Genomic DNA, 19,718 nt, shown 5'->3' on the forward strand with positions numbered 1-19,718 from the left:
GACTCGACACCAATACTCCTGCTTCTCTGCTGCTCACTTCCGGTGTAAAATTTTAGCAGTGCAGAGCTTACAGAGATTACAGACTGCAGTTTTGTCATAATTCCACACAAGAGACATCATCTTTACACACAGCACGAAGTCCATGTGTTTTCCCGCCCTCTTTTGAGTGACAGGATATAATTGGCCCTGATCATTGGATGTTTTTAAACAATCGATTCCGATTATCGGCCGATACATCGGTGCATCTCTAATTACTACTTATCTGTGGGGACAGGACTATAGCTCCTGATGTACTTATCCTCAGCGATGAATATTCTTTATTTATACCATGCTATCGAATTGTTGTTTGTGTCTAGTTTTCTATTACTGTAGTCCCAGATGCAAGACTGCAACATTGTTTCTACAGTAACAACGTACACTTGTATTCGGGATGCTCGTCAAACATATTAAACAATGTGTATAAACACTGATATGATGGAAGGAGTCTCCAGTGTCAGGAAAGTCTTATTTAATTGAAGAGAGATGAAAAAATAGAGGCTGGTAAGGGAACTGTTTATAGCTACTTTAAATGATAACAGGAAGTAACTGCTTTTGCGAACATTCCACAACATTAATTGTAGCCATAATTGGATTAAAAAGCATGTCGTGTTAGTGTTTAGACAAATTGTTATGGTGTAAAAGGGAAAAAAAGCTGTAAAAAATTTGCATCGAGCCACATCACAGTGCCACCATGTTGTGTGTTAGTTTCCAATAACAGCATGCCCCAAAGTGTTTTATTCCTTGCATTATACACTTACAACACAAGTCAAAGGTTTGGACATGCTGCTCATCTTAATATTTACACATTTCTCTACACATATGGATTATGCCATGACTAAGAAATGTGTTAAATCAAATCTATTAAATTCTTAGCAGTTGCACAAGTTACAAACCAGAGCAGAAGACACAGACTATGTTACAGGGACATTGTACAATATGTGACAATGTCTGGCTGGATGATTTCACCATCTTAGAGCTCAGACTGCTCAAATCCACGGGGATTCATAGGACATGATCCATGTCCCATTTTGTTGCAGCACACAGAAAGCATTTTTGCACAGCATCAGCACTATGTACAAAGTGTCAGGGATGGATATTCACATATTTCTGCCAGCCTCTTTTAGAGACAGTGATTGCCCTGTCACTGCCTCCATGTCTTCCCTCTCACTGCCTCCATGTCCTCCCTCTCACTGCTTCAATGTCCTCCTTCTCACTCCCTCCATGTCTTCCCTCTCACTGCCTCAATGTCCTCCTTCTCACTCCCTCCATGTCTTCCCTCTCACTGCCTCCATGTCTTCCCTCTCACTGCCTCAATGTCCTCCTTCTCACTCCCTCCATGTCTTCCCTCTCACTGCCTCCATGTCCTCCCTCTCACTGCCTCAATGTCCTCCTTCTCACTCCCACCATGTCTTCCCTCTCACTGCCTCCATGTACTCCTTCTCACTGCCTCCATATCCTCTCTCTCACTGCCTCCATGTCCTCCCTCTCACTGCCTCAATGTCCTCCTTCTCACTCCCTCCATGTCTTCCCTCTCACTGCCTCCATGTCCTCCCTCTCTCTAGCTCAATGTCCTCCTTCTCACTCCCTCCATGTCTTCCCTCTCATGGCCTCCATGTCCTCCCTCTCACTGCCTCAATGTCCTCCTTCTCACTTCCTCCATGTATTCCCTCTCACGGCCTCCGTGTCCTCCCTCTCACTGCCTCCATGTCCTCATTCTCACTGTCTCCATGTCCTCCCTCTGACTGCCTCCATGTCCTCTGTCTCACTACCTCCATGTCCTCCCTCTTACTGCATCCATGTCCTCGCTCTTACTGCCTCAATGTCCTCATTCTCCATGCCTCAATATCCTCTCTCTCACTGCCTCTATGTCCTCCTTCTCATTGTACCATGTCCTCCTTCTCACTTACTCCATTTCCTCCGTCTTTATTAAAACAATTTCATAGAATGGAGGAACTGTGCCATGCCCAGACAGCATGATCCTAAATCCATTTTTTAAATAGTAATTTCATAAGTTAATTACTACGAACTCATTTTAGACATCTTGACAAAATCTAGGCCAGAGCATTGTACTGCATTATGTAAGGAATAAAACGCTTAGGCGTGTGCTGTTATAGGTAAATAATAAATGACCGGGTGGTGTCAGGCCACTGCAAAGATGAGCTCTTAAGATTTCTTATAACAACACTTCCCAAAGTGCGATATTGCTCGTATTTGCCATTGATAACAATATTTTTTATTAATTAAAGAACAGCATGCTTTTTCTGTACATTTATATTCAAATTTTAATTTGTGAAACATCCATGAAGCAAGTTCTCCTGTTGTCTTATGCTATAGAAGCAGGTGTTCCTTCACCAGCCTCTATTATTTTGTCTCACTTGAGGTTAATAAGACAAAAGAAATGCAGCTAGTTATGTTACAGACAAACTATTACATGTTGTTACTATAGAATGTACAGTTTTCCTCTTACTCAAAGTGTAGTCCATCAGCGTAGACATGTTTGTATTATTTGGTTTGCTCTGGAGCTATGAGGCTAGTAACGCTAACAGCAGCCAGATTAGCATAAATCTTTACATACCTTCCTCAGAAACAATGTCTTTTTTTGCTTTCTTTCAAGCTGTGTCACAAACCACACAAGCAGATCAGTGTAAAATACAAAACAACTCACAGTTTGAAGCAAGTGTGTGATGATTTAGCCATGTTGTTTCCTCAGTGCAAAACTAACATGCTGTATAAGCTTCACCTACTGTACTTGTTAGCAACATTAGCTGCATAGAAAATTTGCAAATTTCTGTCACCAAATATATCTCGTATGAAGAGCTACATTTAGGGTGAGGCAAAAAATTTAAACAGTTCAACTTTGCTAAAAGGGAAAATGTGACATGATGTGAGATTAAACTTTGGAAAGGTAAATTAATAACCTAATTTTTTTTTTCTGCCACTGCAACCTAAAGCATCTAAGTAAAGTTGCCCCTGCTGAAAAAACAACAACAACAATAGAAAGCCTCATAAAATGTAATGGTTTTAATGGTTATAATGGGAATTGTAATGGTTCCTTTAGATATCTACTGGTAATTTGTTGCCTTCTATTAGTGGCATGTCATGTCTCATGATGTGATGTGATGGTTTTGAGATTTTTTTTTTTTTTTTTTTTTTTTACAGCTGGGGCATTATGATGGCAATTTTATCTATGATGATACTGTAAAAACTGTCAAATATATTAATTATACACTGTTATTTCCTGAAACAAGAAAGGAGTTTAGGCTTTGTGGTTTTTAAGGACCATGACAAGCGTCTTCAAAAAACAACAACAAAAAAACAAAAACAAACTGTTGATAAGGTGAACTTTTCTATAAAGAGAAATTTATTGAACATTTATGGAAGGAGTGTTAGTACTTCGTAACAGAAGTTTTCCTCCATGGGAAAGTCTTCGGGGCAGAGGAGTTTGCGCTTTCCTGTATATGTGTACCGTGACCACGTTTTTTTGTTTGTTTGTCTTATTAAAACTTCAAGAGAGAGAAATAAAGAGAGGCTTGTGAGGGTATGACTTTTTATAATAGTATATAACACAAGTAATAACAGTACCTAACTTGTTTCGAGGACATTCCACAACACTAAATGCAACTATAAATGGATAAATAATATGTCATTCTTTAATGAATAGAAAATTGTTGGCAGATTTGGACGTACTCTTAAAGGAAAATAATCAGCTTTGGGGTTGTAACAGTTGCTCTGCTGCAGAATTTGCACAATACTTGGCAAAGATAAACTGCCATTTTATATAATATTTATGTATTTATTTTTTATTATAGTGTAGGATGTAGTGTTATGTAAATCAAGAGGTTTTCTTAACATCTTCCAATCTACAAACAAACCAGTGTGACTAAATTAGATTCCCCAGAAGCTTCCATTTAGTGTCCTTAAATGTTCTCTGGTTTGACCTAAAAAGTCCTGTACAAAATCTAGTTTCTGGAGCATTAACTAACCAAAGTACGCTTTAGGAACCATAATAAAAGTGTACCTCAGGGGCAGGCAGTGATGAGACACTCCAACTCCTCGAGGACGTCTCTTGTACTCCCAACTCTTCTTTTCTCTCATAAAAAGGTTCCTGTCTCTCCTCTACCTCTTTCTGTCTTCCACAACACCAGCAGCATTTTCTCGCACAGAGAGAACCCCAGAGCCGGAGCCTCCATTGCAAATCCTCCATTACTGTGTCTTTGGCTCTATGGGCAAGCCTTGCTCATATGACTAGTGTGTGTGTGTGTGTGTGTGTGTATAAGTATGTGTATGTGTGTGTATTTTCAGTACAGAAGCTTGGTCTTATGACCGTTCACCGTTTGTGAGAGCAAAACAAACACAGTCATGTCCTCTTTGCTAATGGGAACAAGTGTGTCTATTCAACGATACTGGATAGAGAAAGAGAGAGAGAAAGACATAGAGAGAAAGCGAGAGTTTATTATGATAGATGGAAGAATGAAGAAGAGAGAATGCAGAGCACACAGACAAATGCGAGATGCTTGTGAAAATTAGCAATTTTCTGGGAAACTAAAACAGACCATGGTTACTATGGTCACCATCTCATCGCGCTAGTAAGTAAGGAATAAAACGCTAGGAAAATAATCTGCAGTGGGGAGTTATTCTGATTGATGATTGATGATTATTTCCCTATAACAGCATATTGTGAAATGTTTAATTTCTCTCATGTACTTTTTAATCCATTTATAGCAACATTTAATGTACCAAATAAGTTAGTTCTTGTAATCACATACGTCACTGGTCACTTTCTAACCAAATTTCTCAGAATTCTCATAACTTTGCTAGTTCCTTGACAAACAAATGAAAGTACACAAACACAAATTATATGCTACACTAAAAAACAAACAAAAACTGGGTTAAAAACAACCCAAATTGGGTTATTTTTAGCCCAACGTCTGGGTAAATATAGGACACAACACATTTTGGGCTAAACTAACCCATCAAGTTGGGTTGCTAATTTTAACGCAGCAAATGGATGGTTTCATTTTATTTCGTAAATGGGTTAATATTTTCAGGGTTATTTTTACCCTTTGAAAATGGCAAATTCAGTGGGGGAAATAAGTATTGAAACTGTCAACATTTTTTTCAGTAAATATATTTCCAATGAGGTTATTCACATGAAATTTTCACCAGACATCAGTATTAACTCAAGAAATCTGGAAATATAAAGAATTCACAACAATAAAGTCCATAAATAAAGTTATGTGTAATAGAGTGGAATGCCACAGGAAAAAGTATTGAAAATGCTAAGAAAAAGCAGTTCTCCAAGGCAAGGTAAGGCAGGGAACCAGATGAAATCCGTAAGTAGTTAGAAAGTAATTATACCCCTTATCTTTGCAAATTAATATCAGCTGGGTTAGTAAATTGATGGTCTATATAAAGGCTTTTTGTTACCAAGGTGTCACATAAGAAACATCTCATGATGGGTAAAAGCAAAGAGCTCTCCCAAGACCTTCGCAACTTTATTGTTGCAAAACTTTTTGGTGATATTGATGGAATTGGATACAGACTTCTGAATCCTCCAGTAAGCACCACTGGGGCCATTATTTGTAAGTGGAAGCAACATCACTCCGTCATCAACCGGCCACGCACAGAAGCTCCTCGCAAGATTTCTGACCAGGGCGTCAGAAGAATAGTCAGAAGAGTAGCCCAAGAGCCAAGGACCACTCTGAAAGAGCTCCAGAAACACTTGGAGGCAGCAGGTGCCATCATCACAGAGAAAACAATAGGCAATAGGCAATCCATTGCTCACGCTCACCCCACAAGACTCCATTACTACAGAAAAGGCATGTCAAAGCTCGTTTAAAGTTTGCTACAACTCATTTGGACAAGCCTATGAAGTACTGGGAGAGTGTAGTCTGGTCAGACGAGAGCAAAATTAAACTTTTTGGCTGTTATACTACACACCATGTTTGGAGAAGAAATGGCACTGCACATCACCCTAAAAACACTATACCAACAGTGAAGTTTGGAGGTGGAAGCATCATGGTGTGGGCTGTTTTTCATCACATGGTACTGGCAGATTTCATATAATTGAAGGAACGATGAATGGTACCCTTTACCGGGAGATTCTTGAGATGAATCTGCTGCCAGCCACCATGAAGAAGAGACGTGGGTGGAGCTTCCATCAGGACAACAATCCAAAGCATACAGCAAAGGAAACTCTCAATTGGTTTCAGAAAAAAAAAATCAAGGCGTTAGAATGGCCCAGTCAATCACCTGACTTGAATCCAAATGAACAAGATTTAAATACAATATGTTTAGAGGAATGGCCCAAAATCTCACCTGAATACTGCGGCCAATTAATTTCTTCATACAAGAAGAGTCTTGAAGCTGTCATTACAAACAAAGGCTTCTCCACTAAGTATTAAATAAATTTCAGTTAGTGTGTTCACTACTTTTTTCCCATGTCATTCCGCTTTATTACACATAATTTCATTTATGGACTTTAATGTTTGGATTTCTTTATATGTGTGGATTTCTTGAGTTAATACTGATGTCTTTTGAAAATTTCATTTGAATAGCCTCATTGGAAATATATTTACTGAAAAAAATGTTGATGCATTCAATACTTATTTCCCCCACTGTATACCACATTATAAACAAATATGTCAACATGGTATTTCTTTTATATACACAAGAAAGTGTTCAGAGTTTAATTGCTAGAGCTACTAAAGTGGTGTTTATATATAGACTTTGAAGTAAATAACTCAAATAAGTCATATATTTAAGAAGAAAACATCAGATTTTGATCAAAGGAGATGTTTAAAACACCCAAAAAACCGAGTAACCAACTTACAATCCAGTGGACATTACAAACAAGTAAGCCAAAGCTAATGAAGATAGCGGTGCTTTTAATGTCATGTAACCTGGACTGTTATCATACATTTTTGCTTTTTCGAGTGTACAGTAATGGTTTTCTGGATAAATATATTGATACGAACGTTGTTTCTCCAAATAAATCTAACAGTCTGTCCGTGTGAAAACCACTACCTCCACCTGAGATGAATTCAAACAGTCCACGTGAGTTGATTTGACCCAAGGAGCTGGGCTAAGGCGTCGGGGTGGGGGAGTGGTGCATTGATGCAACTGTCAGTGAAAATGACCCAGCCACTAACCCAGTGGATGGCTTACACAAAACTACCCAAAAACTACCCAAGACTGAGAAAATATCCCAATTAAATAACCCAAAAGGCTCAACCCAGCATTTGGGTAGAAAAAAATAACCCAGCATTTTTTAGAGTGTATATTGGCATGTTACCAGTAAACAACGCCAACTGTCTTGAAGAATTCCTCATGGAAATCTTACTGACGCTGGAGACTCCTTCCAGAAATGTTAAATAAACGTCTCCATACAGAAAACGATTCTACGTTTTTCTTTGTTAACCCTCTTACCCCTAAGTTCCCACAGTATTATGTCCCATAACCCTATATTCCCCAGAGAAACAGCACGCCAACCCTGAGTTCCTGGGCCAAAATCAACATTTTAATTTTAAAATTTTTAGGCCTTGAAACAACTTATAATAATGTATTTGTGTAATCTTACTTTGAAAATGAAGCAGTTCAGTGTTTTTACTAAACTTAGAGCACAATTCTTAAGTAGAGAAATTACGAAAAAATGCTCGCTAAAATCCTTCTACTCATTTGGAAGTACCATACGAGCATCAGCGTGGTCAATGCCTTTGAATAAATTCAAGTAAATAATAAATAAATAAATGCATTTTAGCGCCTAAAGTCAAGTTTCTGTTGATAATCAGACCAGCAGGTAGTGTTTTCATGAATGCACAGAGACGGTCAGGTTATGACTCCAGACCCCTGCAGTGTCAGTCGCACTGGTTGATGCTGAAGCTGAAGACGGATCAGGGTCTGAATCAGGAGAGTTTGCGTCTCTATCAGTTTCGGTTTCGGTTTCAACATAGCCAACTTTCACTGCTGTCACTATCTAGAATCCTCGCTCTCGCCTGTGTAACTGTGTATGTTTTTTCTTTTTTTCCACTGTTTTAGATGTACCTGGGTTCTCTGTAGGTGTACCTTTAGCTGGAACATGATTTGCTTTTCGCTTTGGCATTTTTAGTTCACTTCTACTAGTACACCAATATTCACCCTTGGATCAGCTTCATCGTAATGCCGGCGTAATAACGTAATCACGTCATGATGTCATCAACCTTCCGGTTCAAAAATAATTATAATTAATAATTAAATAAGTACGGAATCATAGCAGAGTAATGCCGGTACACCCGCCTTACGGGGATAACGTTTACACTGTAAATCCTCTATATCGGCCTTAAGGGGATTTGGCATAGACGACCAGGCCGGTATATCGTCCTTACGGGAATAGATCAAAGACGGGCAAGCCGGTTTTTCGGCCATACGGGGTAAGAGGGTTAAATAATAATCAGTCCCTCCAGGATTTCATGATTTTGCGATCACAGAAATGAACACAAAATCAATGAAATTCTGCGGTATTCGCAGATGTATGTGATGTCATCACAACGTGCATTCAGTCAAAGTCCTCTTCGATTCACGTGTGCTGAACATGAGTACAGCTAAAAGGTCTCATTTACCAACAAACATCACTGTGAAAGACCGTGCAAAACAATTTTGTGCAATTTCACCAATTCAAGTAGTTTTAAGCAAAAAAAGCACAAAAAACTCTGCAAGTAGCGTCGCAAATTTTTTACAAATCCATAGGAAATTTTTCAATGCCACAATCACAATAATGAAATCCTGTGTGAAAATCCTGTACTGATTAAATAATACATTTTTAAATCCATTTACTACGGCACCTACCCTGTGTAAGTTACTATAGAAGCAATAATGTATTAGAACTATTGTGTTAAATATATATATATATATATATATATATATATATATATATATATATATATATACACACATACATACATATATGTATAAATATAAACCTGTTGATTTGCTTTGCAGCCAGAACTACTGTTCTGTATACAGCATTTGCAACAGAGAGGAGAGAGAGAGAGAAAGAGAGAGAGAAAAGGATGCTGTTTTTCTTGGTCTTTAGTCATCACTATTCAGGCTCATTCTGCATGTCTCTGTGTGGAGACATGGTCAGCAGAGCTAAAAATGAAATGCCACTCAGTGTGGGCAAAGGACAAGCATCAGCAGGGAAAAGAAAGTGAGAAAGAATGTGTGTGTGTGTGTGTGTGTGTGTGTGTGTGTGTGTGTGTGTGTGGCTAATAGTGCTGTGGTGCAGTTTCATTTGCTCTTTCATTACAAAAACTATAAACACACACAGAAATCTATATGTCAAAATATTCCTCTAAAGAGATGCTGAGATGTTTCTTACCTCCTGATAGCCCATGTGTCTCTGCTTCAAACCTGGAAAAACAACAACAAATTTTTTTTCTACAGATACATTTGCAAATATAATACTTCACAAGCACATAAAATTAAAAAGTAGTTTAAGTCTTGTGAAGAATAAAATATGAAAGCCTCGGCCAGTAGTGTAAAACCTACAAGAAAATTGGAGGTAGAGGAATTAAACACAAAAGGATAAAGAGATGAAAAGAGAAATAAAAAGAAAAGAAACAAGAGGATGACAGTAGAGAATACTGATAAAAAAAAATTAAATGTAAATAAGAGGAGTAAAAAGAACAGAACAGACAGAGAAGAGAACAGAAAAGAAAAAAGTTTTTTTCTTTAAATAATAGGAAAAAGTAAAAGAAGAGAAGTGAAGTGCAAAAAACAGAACAGGAGAGAATACAAGTAAACGAAAAAAAGAGGAATCGAGAAAATAAAATAAAAAATAACAAAAAAATGAAGAGACAATTAAAACATTTAAAAACATTAAAATACAAAAGAGAAGAGAAAAATAAAAAATGTATAAAAAAGAAAAAAGAAATAAAAAAAAGAAGAAATGAAAAGAGAAAAGTACATAAAATACAAAAGAGAAAAAAAAGCACAAACAAGGAGAATAGAAGAAAAGAGGAATTGAGAAAATAATTTAAAAAAGTAAAAAACGAAGAGAAAATTAAAAATGTAAAAAGGAAAGGAGAAAATTAAAAGAGAAAAGACTAAGAAGGGAAGAGAACACCACAGACGACAATACAAGTAAAGAAAAAAAGTATAAAAGAAAACAGAAGAAAATATGAATCAAAAAGAAAAGAAAAATTGTAAAATAAATAAATAAATAAATTAAGAAGGTAAGCAAAAAAATGAATAGTAAAATGGTAGAGATGTGAAAAGATGTTACGAAGCGTAGACGGAGACAAGCGCGGGTGAGCGGAGAGATGACGTGAGAAAGAATCCAGAACGAGAATCGAATCGGGACAGAACAGGTAAGCTATGTATCAGGGGCGTAGGCGAAAGCGTAGTGAGAGACGAGCGTTAAGTCGAGCACCAGGAAAAACACTTCTAAGGAAATCGGCTTTGTAAACAAACAGAGACGAGGCTGCTGAGCGGTTACTTCGCAAGCAGCTAATGCTAGGGAGGCCCTTATATAACCTTAGGTGTTTGCAGGTGTCCGTAATTAGAACTTCGGCGAACTCGAGCGCAGGTATGACTGGGAAGTGTAGTCCTCCTCCGCCACGTCCCTGGGCGGCACTACACTTTGTGAGGTGCAGCGCCGATTTCGCCGTATCGTAACAGGAACAGACCCAGCACTGTTCCTCTGGTCCATACCCCTCCCAGTCTACCAGATACTGAAGTCCCCCTCTCCTCCGTCTGGAGTCTAGAATGTCGCGGACGTGGTAGGCTGGGCGGCCTTCTATCTCCAACGGTTCCGGTGGGGAATCCTCCGGCACCGCTGTGGCCAAGGGGCCTGAGATCACAGGTTTGAGAAGTGAGACGTGGAAAGACGGGGAGATGCGACTGTTTCTTGGAAGGTCCAGACGATACGTGACTTCATTAATTTGCCTCAGAATTCAGAAGGGCCTGATATATTTCGGTTGAAGTTTTGTGCCCGTGAGGGGTCTCAAATCTCTTGTGGAGAGCCACACCCTGTCCCCGGGTCGATAATTAGGGTGAGCCCTCCGCCGCCGGTCGGCCTTTCATTTAGCGATGTAGGACGCCTGCACCAGCTGTTGATGGGCACGCTCCCAGACCTGTTCACTTCGGCGGAACCACTCATCCACTGCTGGCGAGTCCGTGTGAGACGCGTTCCAGGGAAATAATGGCGGTTGGTAACCCAAGACACACTGGAACGGGGTGAGCTGGGTGGCGGAATGCCGTAGCGAGTTCTGGGCATATTCAGCCCATGGTAGGTACTGACTCCAGTCCCCTGGGTTGGCAGAGCAGTAAGTCCGAAGAAACAGTATGACTTCCTGGTTGGCCCGTTCTGCGTGTCCGTTAGCCTGGGGGTGGTACCCGGACGTGAGATTAATGGCGACCCCCATCTTCCTCATAAAGCTGACCCAAACCCGCGATGTGAAGAGTGGCCCCCTATCAGTCACAATCTCCTCAGGGATGCCAAAGTAACGAAAGACGTGTTGAAACAGGAGTTCCGCCATGGTGAAGGCAGATGGGATGGCTGGTAATGGAATTAAGCACAGGGACTTCGAGAACCGATCTATGACCACCAGTATCATGGAGTTCCCCTGCGACTTTGGCAAGTCGGTTATGAAATCGAGGGCCAAATGGCACCACGGACGTTCAGGTATGGGTAAGGGCACCAACTTCCCAGCCGGGAGCACACGTGGACCCTTGGACTGAGCACAAGAGGAACACGAGGATACGATGCGCTGAACCTCTCTGGGCATGATGGGCCACCAGTACTTCTCGGCCAGCAGTTGGTAACTACGGTCCTGCGGCCCAGGTGATGAGTTCGAGACGGTACCGCTTAGGCACGAACTGTTTGTCGGGAGGACAGGATGCTAGGATTCTTGCGCTGGGAATACGGGCTAAGTTCTGTTCTAGGGGCCACTCCAGGGCGCCCACTATGCAGGAGGGAGGCATAATGTAACTTTCTTGCTCCGTCGGCCACTCTGGGGCATAAATGCGTGACAGGGCGTCGGCCTTTGTATTCTTTGAACCAGGTCGGTAAGACAGGGTGAACTGGAACCTGGAGAAGAATAGGGACCAGTGGGCTTGGTGAGGAGTGAGCCGTTTGGCGGTTCGTAGATATTTGAAATTCTTATGGTCCGTGAAGATAACAAATGGGTGTACTGCCCCCTCCAACCAGTGTCTCCACTCTTCTAGGGCCAGCTGGATGGCCAGAAGTTCACGGTTCCCCACATCATAGTTGCGCTCTGCTGGCGACAACTTCCGGGAAAAAAAGGCCACGGGGTGTAACTTGGGACTCTTGCCAAACCTTTGTGATAGAATTGCTCCCACCCCCACCTCCGACGCGTCGACCTCCACGACAAAGGGCCTGGAGGGATCCGGGTGTCTGAGAATGGGAGCCGTGGTGAAAGCCCGCTTAAGTCTCTCCAGAGCCTTCTGGGCAACTGGGGTCCACAGCAGTTGCCTGGGCATACCTCTTAGGAGCGACGTCAGGGGTTGCGCTACTTTACTGAAGTCTCTAATGAATCTTCGGTAAAAATTTGCAAAGCCAAGGAAACGCTGCAACTCCCTGATGGGTCGCGGAGTGGGCCACTCCATGACCGCCTGAATCTTACGCTGGTCCATGGCGAGTCCCCTTGGGCTAATAATATACCCCAGGAAAGAGATCGTGTGCTGGTGGAATTCGCACTTCTCGGCCTTTACGTAAAGCTGGTACTGCAGGAGGCGTTGCAGTACGTGCCGGACATGCTGGACATGTTCCTCCAGGGAGGTCGAATAAATCAGGATGTCGTCGATGTAGGCGATAACGTACCTTCCTAGCATGTCCCTCAGAGCGTCGTTGATCAGGTTCTGGAACACAGAGGGGGGTTAGCGAGCCCATACGGCATGACCAGGTACTCATAATGTCCAGAGGTGGCGCTGAAGGCCGTTTTCCACTCGTCCCCCTCCCTAATACGAATTAAGTTATAAGCGCTGTGGAGGTCCAGCTTAGTGAACAGGGTGGCGGACCATAACTGTTCCAAGGCTGAGGGGACGAGAGGCAGCGGATATCGGTACTTAATGGTCACTTGGTTGAGGGCCCGATAATCAATGCATGGTCGGAGGCCCCCTTCTTTCTTCTCCACAAAGAAGAACCCGGCAGACGCAGGGGATGTGGACGGTCGGATGTACCCCTGCTGGAGAGCCTCCTGGATGTACTCCTCCATGGCCTGCTGCTCCGCTTGGGAGAGCGGGTAAACACGGCCCCGAGGTAGGCTGGCCCCGGGGAGGAGGTCAATGGCACAGTCGTAGGGTCTATGAGGTGGGAGACAACTGGCCCTCTCCTTGCTGAACACCTCATAGAGGTCGCGGTACTCGGGGGGAATTTTAACTGGGACAGGCGACAGGGGACTCTCCACAGTCGTGGTGGCCAAAGGGATAGTGGGGCCCCTCAAACAATTCTGTAAGCAATACGGGGACCATTAGGTGAGTTGCTTGTCAGTCCAGGACATTTGGGGGTTGTGCAGTTCCAGACAGGGGAGTCCGAGTATAACGGGGTGTCTGGTGGAGACCGTGAGGTAAAGGACCAGAGTTTCGTGGTGAAGGGTGCTAACTTGAAGGCAGACAGGGTGTGTGCTGTGAGATATTACGCCTCCCCCTATAGGCGACCCATCAATGGATTGGAGCTCACGAGGACGGAGGAGGGGACGTATGGAAAGGCCGAGCTCCTGCGCCGTCTTCTCATCTATGAAGTTCTCCGCTGCTCCGGAGTCGATGAGTGCTGAAAGAACAAAAGAACGGCCTGAATGTTCTATCACGACTGGTACAGAAAATACGTGAGACGTACAAGACTGGTTAGGACTCACCCGGGCATGACAAGGTGGGTTGTCAGTGCACCTCCCGTTCCCTCAGCGCCTCCTGTGCGGGCATTGGCGGACGGTGTGGGTGTCCTCACCGCAGTAGAAGCACTGGGACTCATTGCATCTTCTCTCCCTCTCCTCCTCGCGGGTCCGTGCCCTTCCGAGCTGCATGGGTTCACTCACTGTGCCCGGCTCAGCTGGCAGTAAACCGTGCGGCATGGGACGGTTGTTACGGCCTTATGGCCAGATCCACGAGGTCATCAAAAGTTAGCTGTTCACCCCGACAGGCCAACTCTTGCAGTAACTCCGGATCGAGGCCACAGTGAAACTCGGTCTTAAGGTCTGGTTCGTTCCAGCTACTTCGGGCAGCGATAGTGCGGAATTCTAGCGTGTACTCTCTTGCGGTACGAGACCCCTGTTTGAGTTGCATGAGCTCATCACCAGTCTCCCAGCCATCAGGAGAATGGTCAAAGGCGCGCTGGAACCGGGCAAGGAAGTCATCTAATGAGGGTTTGACACCGCCTCCTCGCTCCCACTCGGCCGTGGCCCATGCCAAGGCTGTTCCGGAGAGTAATTCCATAAAATGGGTCAACTTATGGACCTCAGGCATCTCTGGGTGACTCTCGAAGAACAGCGCACATTGTAACATGAAGCACTTGCATCGCTCCGGCTCCCCAGTGTATCTCTCTGGTGTGGGCAGAGGCGGGTTGTGCGCCGGCGGCGCAGGAGTGTGAACAGCTGGCACTGGAATGTGTGCAGCTAGTGTTGGCTGAGCATGCACTGGGGCGATCGGCGGTGGCGACGCGAGAGCCGGGTGCGTGGCGTTGGTAGATGCGGAAACGCTCAGTCGCGAGACTTCGGCACGCAACGCGGATATCTCATCCCGGCACACTGCTAGCGCGCGGTTTTGTTCCAGGATGACACGTTCCCCATCCAGGGTGCCCGCTGCCTCCATAGTACGGCGAAGTAATCTGTTACGAAGCGTAGACGGAGACAAGCGCGGGCGAGCGGAGAGATGACGTGAGAAAGAATCCAGAGTGAGAATCGAATCGGGACAGAACAGGTAAGCTATGTATCAGGGGCGTAGGCAAAAGCGTAGTGAGAGACGAGCGTTAAGTCGAGCACCAGGGAAAACACTTCTAAGAAAATCGGCTTGGCAAACAAACAGACGAGGCTGCTGAGCGGTTACTTCGCAAGCGGCTAATGCTAGGGAGGCCCTTATATAACCTTAGGTGTTTGCAGGTGTTCGTAATTAGAACTCAGGTGCGGGTATGACTGGGAAGTGTAGTCCTCCTCCGCCACATCCCTGGGCGGCACTACACTTTGTGAGCTGCGGCACCGATTTCGCCGTGTCGTAACAGAAAAGAAAAGAAAGTAAAGTAGAAAAGATGGAGAAGAGAATGAAACTGAACATATACTGTATATAGTAAAAAAAAAACATTGAAGATAAAATGTAAAAAAAAAAACGTGAAAAGAAATAAAAGGAATAAAGAGAAGAAAAAAGACAAAGATAATGTGACAAACTGTGTCTGGAAAAGTTTCAGAGAAATCGTGAGCACCAGTTTGAGTTTACACAACTCCAGATGAATTTAATAACACAAACACATATTCAGGGAAACATGTTATATTTGGATGGACATTGCTGTTTAAACTCAGAATATGAGAAATGTGTGTGTGTGCGTGTGTATATATGTGTGTGTGTGTGTGTGTGTTCAGAGCTCCAGCTGCAATTTGCTGAAAACTCTTTTGGCACTGAATGATGGTGGCGTTGTGTGAGGGGGACAGCAGCTATGATTCAGCCAGTCACAAATCTGCCAGAGGTCAAAAATCAGATAAGCAGGGCTGAAGATAGAGATTTGTATATTTGAACAAGGTAAATGTGTAATCTAGGGCTGCACCACTCTATTCTTCTCCTTCTGCTTCGCCTTCTTCTTCTTGTTCTACTTAATAATAATAATAATAATAATAATAATAATAATAATAGTAATATTAAAAGCATTTGAGTCCAAGAGAGCAATATTGTTATGTGCTCTGTGGGTGGGAGGGGTATACTTTCCCCCCGTCAATCATATCACTACTAGCCAATCCCAGGCATCTGCAAGCTCATGTATGTGGAAGAGGGCGGGTAGCACTTTCCTCCAAAATGGCAGTTCCAAAATAAATGTTGTTATGCAGAAGAAAAAAGACACAAACGTGCTATATGAATCTGCAAATTAGCAACCATTTACATTACAAAACCATTTACATTTACAGCAACTCTTCACTGTGCAATAACAGAAAATATTTGCATATTAGAACATGATTGGCTCCTACAATTTATGATGCAAAACCACCTCTTTGTCTCATTCTAAAAATCAAAGAAAATCACCGCAGTCTCGATTTTCACAATTTCTCCAGTCTGCTCACTCAAATGAATTCCCTGAAAGGTTTTAAAAAGAGAGGGTGGTGAGGGATAACAGGATCTAACTCGTTTCATGGACATGGTTCGCAAAGCAGAGTTCAGGGACCTTTCTTTTTAATTTTTTACATTGCTGGAAATCACAACCCACCATTATACTTTATTATATTTAGGGGTCCAAGCACCAACGTCAACTCAGACCTAAAGCATTCTAGCTGTGGAAAGCTCAGAAATGGAAAACACTAATATATAATATATATAATTTGACAATATTTAATGTGTACTGAAAGGGTCCATGTAATTATGTTGGCTTCACAGAGCCAGCATATTGTTCTTCATAATCTTTTTCTCCTTATTATTATTATTATTCGATTTGAAAATTTGCACCATTTTCATGGGTCGCAATTTTTGACGTACAGCCATGAAATTTGGCAGGATCATAGATCACATAAGGGAATAGGGAGTTTTAGCTTTTGGGAAAGATCGGAATTATGGTTGCCATGTAGCAATGCTCCAAAATGCATTCCCCCTCATAGGAATACATTGAAAATGTCAAAGATTTGAGCCATTCTTCATTAAGCTATACTGAAGACAATTAAAACTGCATTGTTGCACCTACTGAAACCCTAGAAACCAGCTGGTCTATGGTATCAACCAGATAGCCCTAACCTAGATAACACCCTAGCAACCATCTGAGTTTCCTTGGCAACCGACTAGCTACAACCAAGCAACCAACTGGGATCATATCAGAATCTCCAACACCTCCAAGAAACACCATAACAACCTCCTGGGACCCCATAACAGCCACCTAGCAACACTCTAGTAACCAGCTGGCTTAGCATAGCAGGGCTCTCTCAAGCCAACATCAATGTTCATCCATAACCTTTAGACTTCTAGATTTATTTTACAGTTCCCTGGCTGCAAAAAGTTTACTTTAATTAATAAAAACATTCTCAGCATTGACAAATACCTGTAGTATAAGAGGAATACTCCACTACAGGACGTGCTGTTATTGGAAAATAATCAAGTTAAGTGTGGTAACAGTGACCATGCTTCATGACACTACCGTGTCATTGATTATTTTCCTAAAACAGCATGCCATGTTGTTTTAGAAGCGTTGCTGTCTTTCACTGTGTTTGTCTTTCTCTCACTGCAGTGTCAGAGAGCAAGAGAGAGAGAGAGAGAGAGAGAGAGAGAGAGAGAGAGAGAGAGAGGCTCCCTGTATCCTTCCATCCCTCTTTTCAGTCAGCTCTCCTCATTTCTCCTCTTTCCATCAATCTCGCCTCCCAGCATCCTTTTCCATTTATCCCTGTATTGTCCATGTTTCCCTTTCTACCTCATCTCCATTCATTTCTAGTGCTGCTGTGACTCTCCTAGCTCTATTCTCTCTCTCTCTCACTCTCTCTCTCTGTTTAACAGTCACTCCCATGTTCCCTGAATAGCCTGCAGGGTTTGCAGAGAGAGCAGTGTTCAGTGTGTAGGCAGCAGAAAGACGTTAAGGGGACAGCACTATCTATAACCTGTAATACCGTAGAGCAGTGTGAACGCAAGACATGTGGAATAAAATCCACTTCCTGCATGTTTTACTTGCAACTACTGCCTTGTTTTTCGTTGTGATCTAAACCGCCGAGCAGCTACATAGAAGAAAAAAATGCAACCAGGATATCGTGTGTACGCCTCACACACAGAGGTAGTAAAAGTAGTGATAAGATTCTATAGAAGCCTGCGGCTGGATTTATATCAACATAAAATATTGGTATAAGACCATTAATTAACCTCTAAAGCACACACAGAGATACACGCTATCTCTCCGTATTCCTGACATGCACAAAGGCTTGTTTTCCTTCTCAGAAAGGTTACAAGAGCAATCTAACAATCATTAGAGCATGCATTGACTGATTATAAAATTGTACAGCATTATGATTATTAAAGAGAATATCAGCGCTGCCATGTGAGCTCACAGCCAGGTGCACTGATATCCTTCAAGACCCAAGGTTCAAGTTTAGCAGAGCTGTGTGTATACTGTCTTAAAGGACACAAGAGCTTAATGCAGATATGTTTTAACTGGGACAACACAGAAAATCAATTCATGAAAGAATGTTTTAGCATGTATTTGATAAGATATGAATCAATAAGTGCATTCGCTGTGAAACAATTGTGTGTGTGTGTGTGTGTGGGGGGGGGGGGGGGGGGGGGTTGTCGAGGGTGAGACAGGCGACGCTGAGCAAGTGAGTGTTGCTGCTGTTCATATTTCCATACTAGGTTTAGAAAGAGGCGCCTTTATATTCCATGAGGAAAGCAAAATGAAAGAAAGGAAAAAAGGCGAGAAAAAAAGAGAAGGAATGAATGCTGAGTGGACAGAAAATGGATGAGTATTGCAAAGGGATTTTTTTTTTTCCATTTCCAAACTTTTTCTGTATTTGTAAACAGGAAGAAAAGGAAGGGAAAAGGAATGGAAAGGGTTGATGAAAAGAGGGGAAATTAAAACTAAGGAAACACAAAGGAGGGAATGTTATGTGAAGAAAGGAAGTGACAAGAAAGAAAACAAGGAAATGGGAAAAGGAAAGGAACAGAAAGGAAAGGGATGTGAAAATGGAGGAAAGGAAAGGAAATGCGTGAGGAAAAGAGGGTAAAGAAATAGAGGAAGGAAAGGAAAACGGGTGAGGATAGGGAATATTTTCAGAATTTCCATACTCTTCCTGGTTTAGAAGCAGGTCCATTTAAATATCACGAAGGAGGGGAAGGGAAGGGAAGGAAAAGGGTGAGGAAAATTGTGGAAAGGAAAGGCAAGGAAAAAAGAAGATAGTAAAGGGAAGGAAAGAATATAAAGGAAAACAGGGAGGAAAGGAAAGGAAAAAAGGAAAGAAAATGAAAGAAAAAGAGGAATGGAATAGAAAGGAAAATATTAAAGAAAAGAGCCAAAAAGGAATGGAAGGCAAAGGAAACAAGGAAATAAATGGAAAAGAGAGAGAGGACAGGAGAGAAAGAGAGAGGTAAACTGCATGTCCAACAGAATCCTCTGCACGTCACACTTAATTATTTCAATGTTCAACCTTTTCCTCTCCTTGTCCTTACTTCCTCCATCATCCCACCCTTTTTACCTTCACCATCATCACCTCTCATCACCTCTCACCTCCTCTGCACATGTGTGTTTTCTGCACGGTTCTGTCCTCTCTACACTCACCCAGCCGCTGGAACGCTTCAGTCGCGGCGTGTCGGAGATTCTGCATGCTGTCGGAAAGGATCCAGTGGATAGATGTGGAGCCTCACAGTGATCGACACATCTGGAAGAAGACTGTGGACCTGTGCGAATTCACCATGTCCTACTTGTAGCTCACAGCAACAGTAACAGTAACAGCAGCATCGCCTGCATAACAAGTTTTGCTTCTCTCTCTCTCTCTCTCTCTCTCTTTCTGCTTCCCTCCTTTCTCCTG

At 42.5% G+C, this 19,718-nt stretch overlaps 1 protein-coding gene across 3 annotated transcripts in view; it reads right to left on the bottom strand.

Annotated features, from left to right (window-relative positions):
- cdk15 (cyclin-dependent kinase 15) overlaps positions 1-19,718 on the bottom strand; it is a 34,354-nt gene extending 14,636 nt beyond the window's left edge. The window contains exons 1-2 of one of the 3 annotated variants that reach the window (XM_017482243.3): positions 19,469-19,718; positions 9,395-9,426 (exon numbers count right to left, since the gene is read on the bottom strand). In XM_017482243.3, coding sequence (XP_017337732.1) covers positions 9,395-9,426; positions 19,469-19,514 — 78 coding nt within the window. In that variant the 5' untranslated portion in view covers positions 19,515-19,718. Of the gene's footprint in view, positions 1-4,057; positions 4,306-9,394; positions 9,427-10,551; positions 10,684-19,468 lie in introns of those variants that run through there. The other 2 variants (XM_017482244.3, XM_017482242.3) reach the window with 2 other exon arrangements.

Source organism: Ictalurus punctatus, chromosome 12 (assembly GCF_001660625.3).
Source record: "Ictalurus punctatus breed USDA103 chromosome 12, Coco_2.0, whole genome shotgun sequence".
Lineage (NCBI taxonomy): Eukaryota > Metazoa > Chordata > Actinopteri > Siluriformes > Ictaluridae > Ictalurus > Ictalurus punctatus.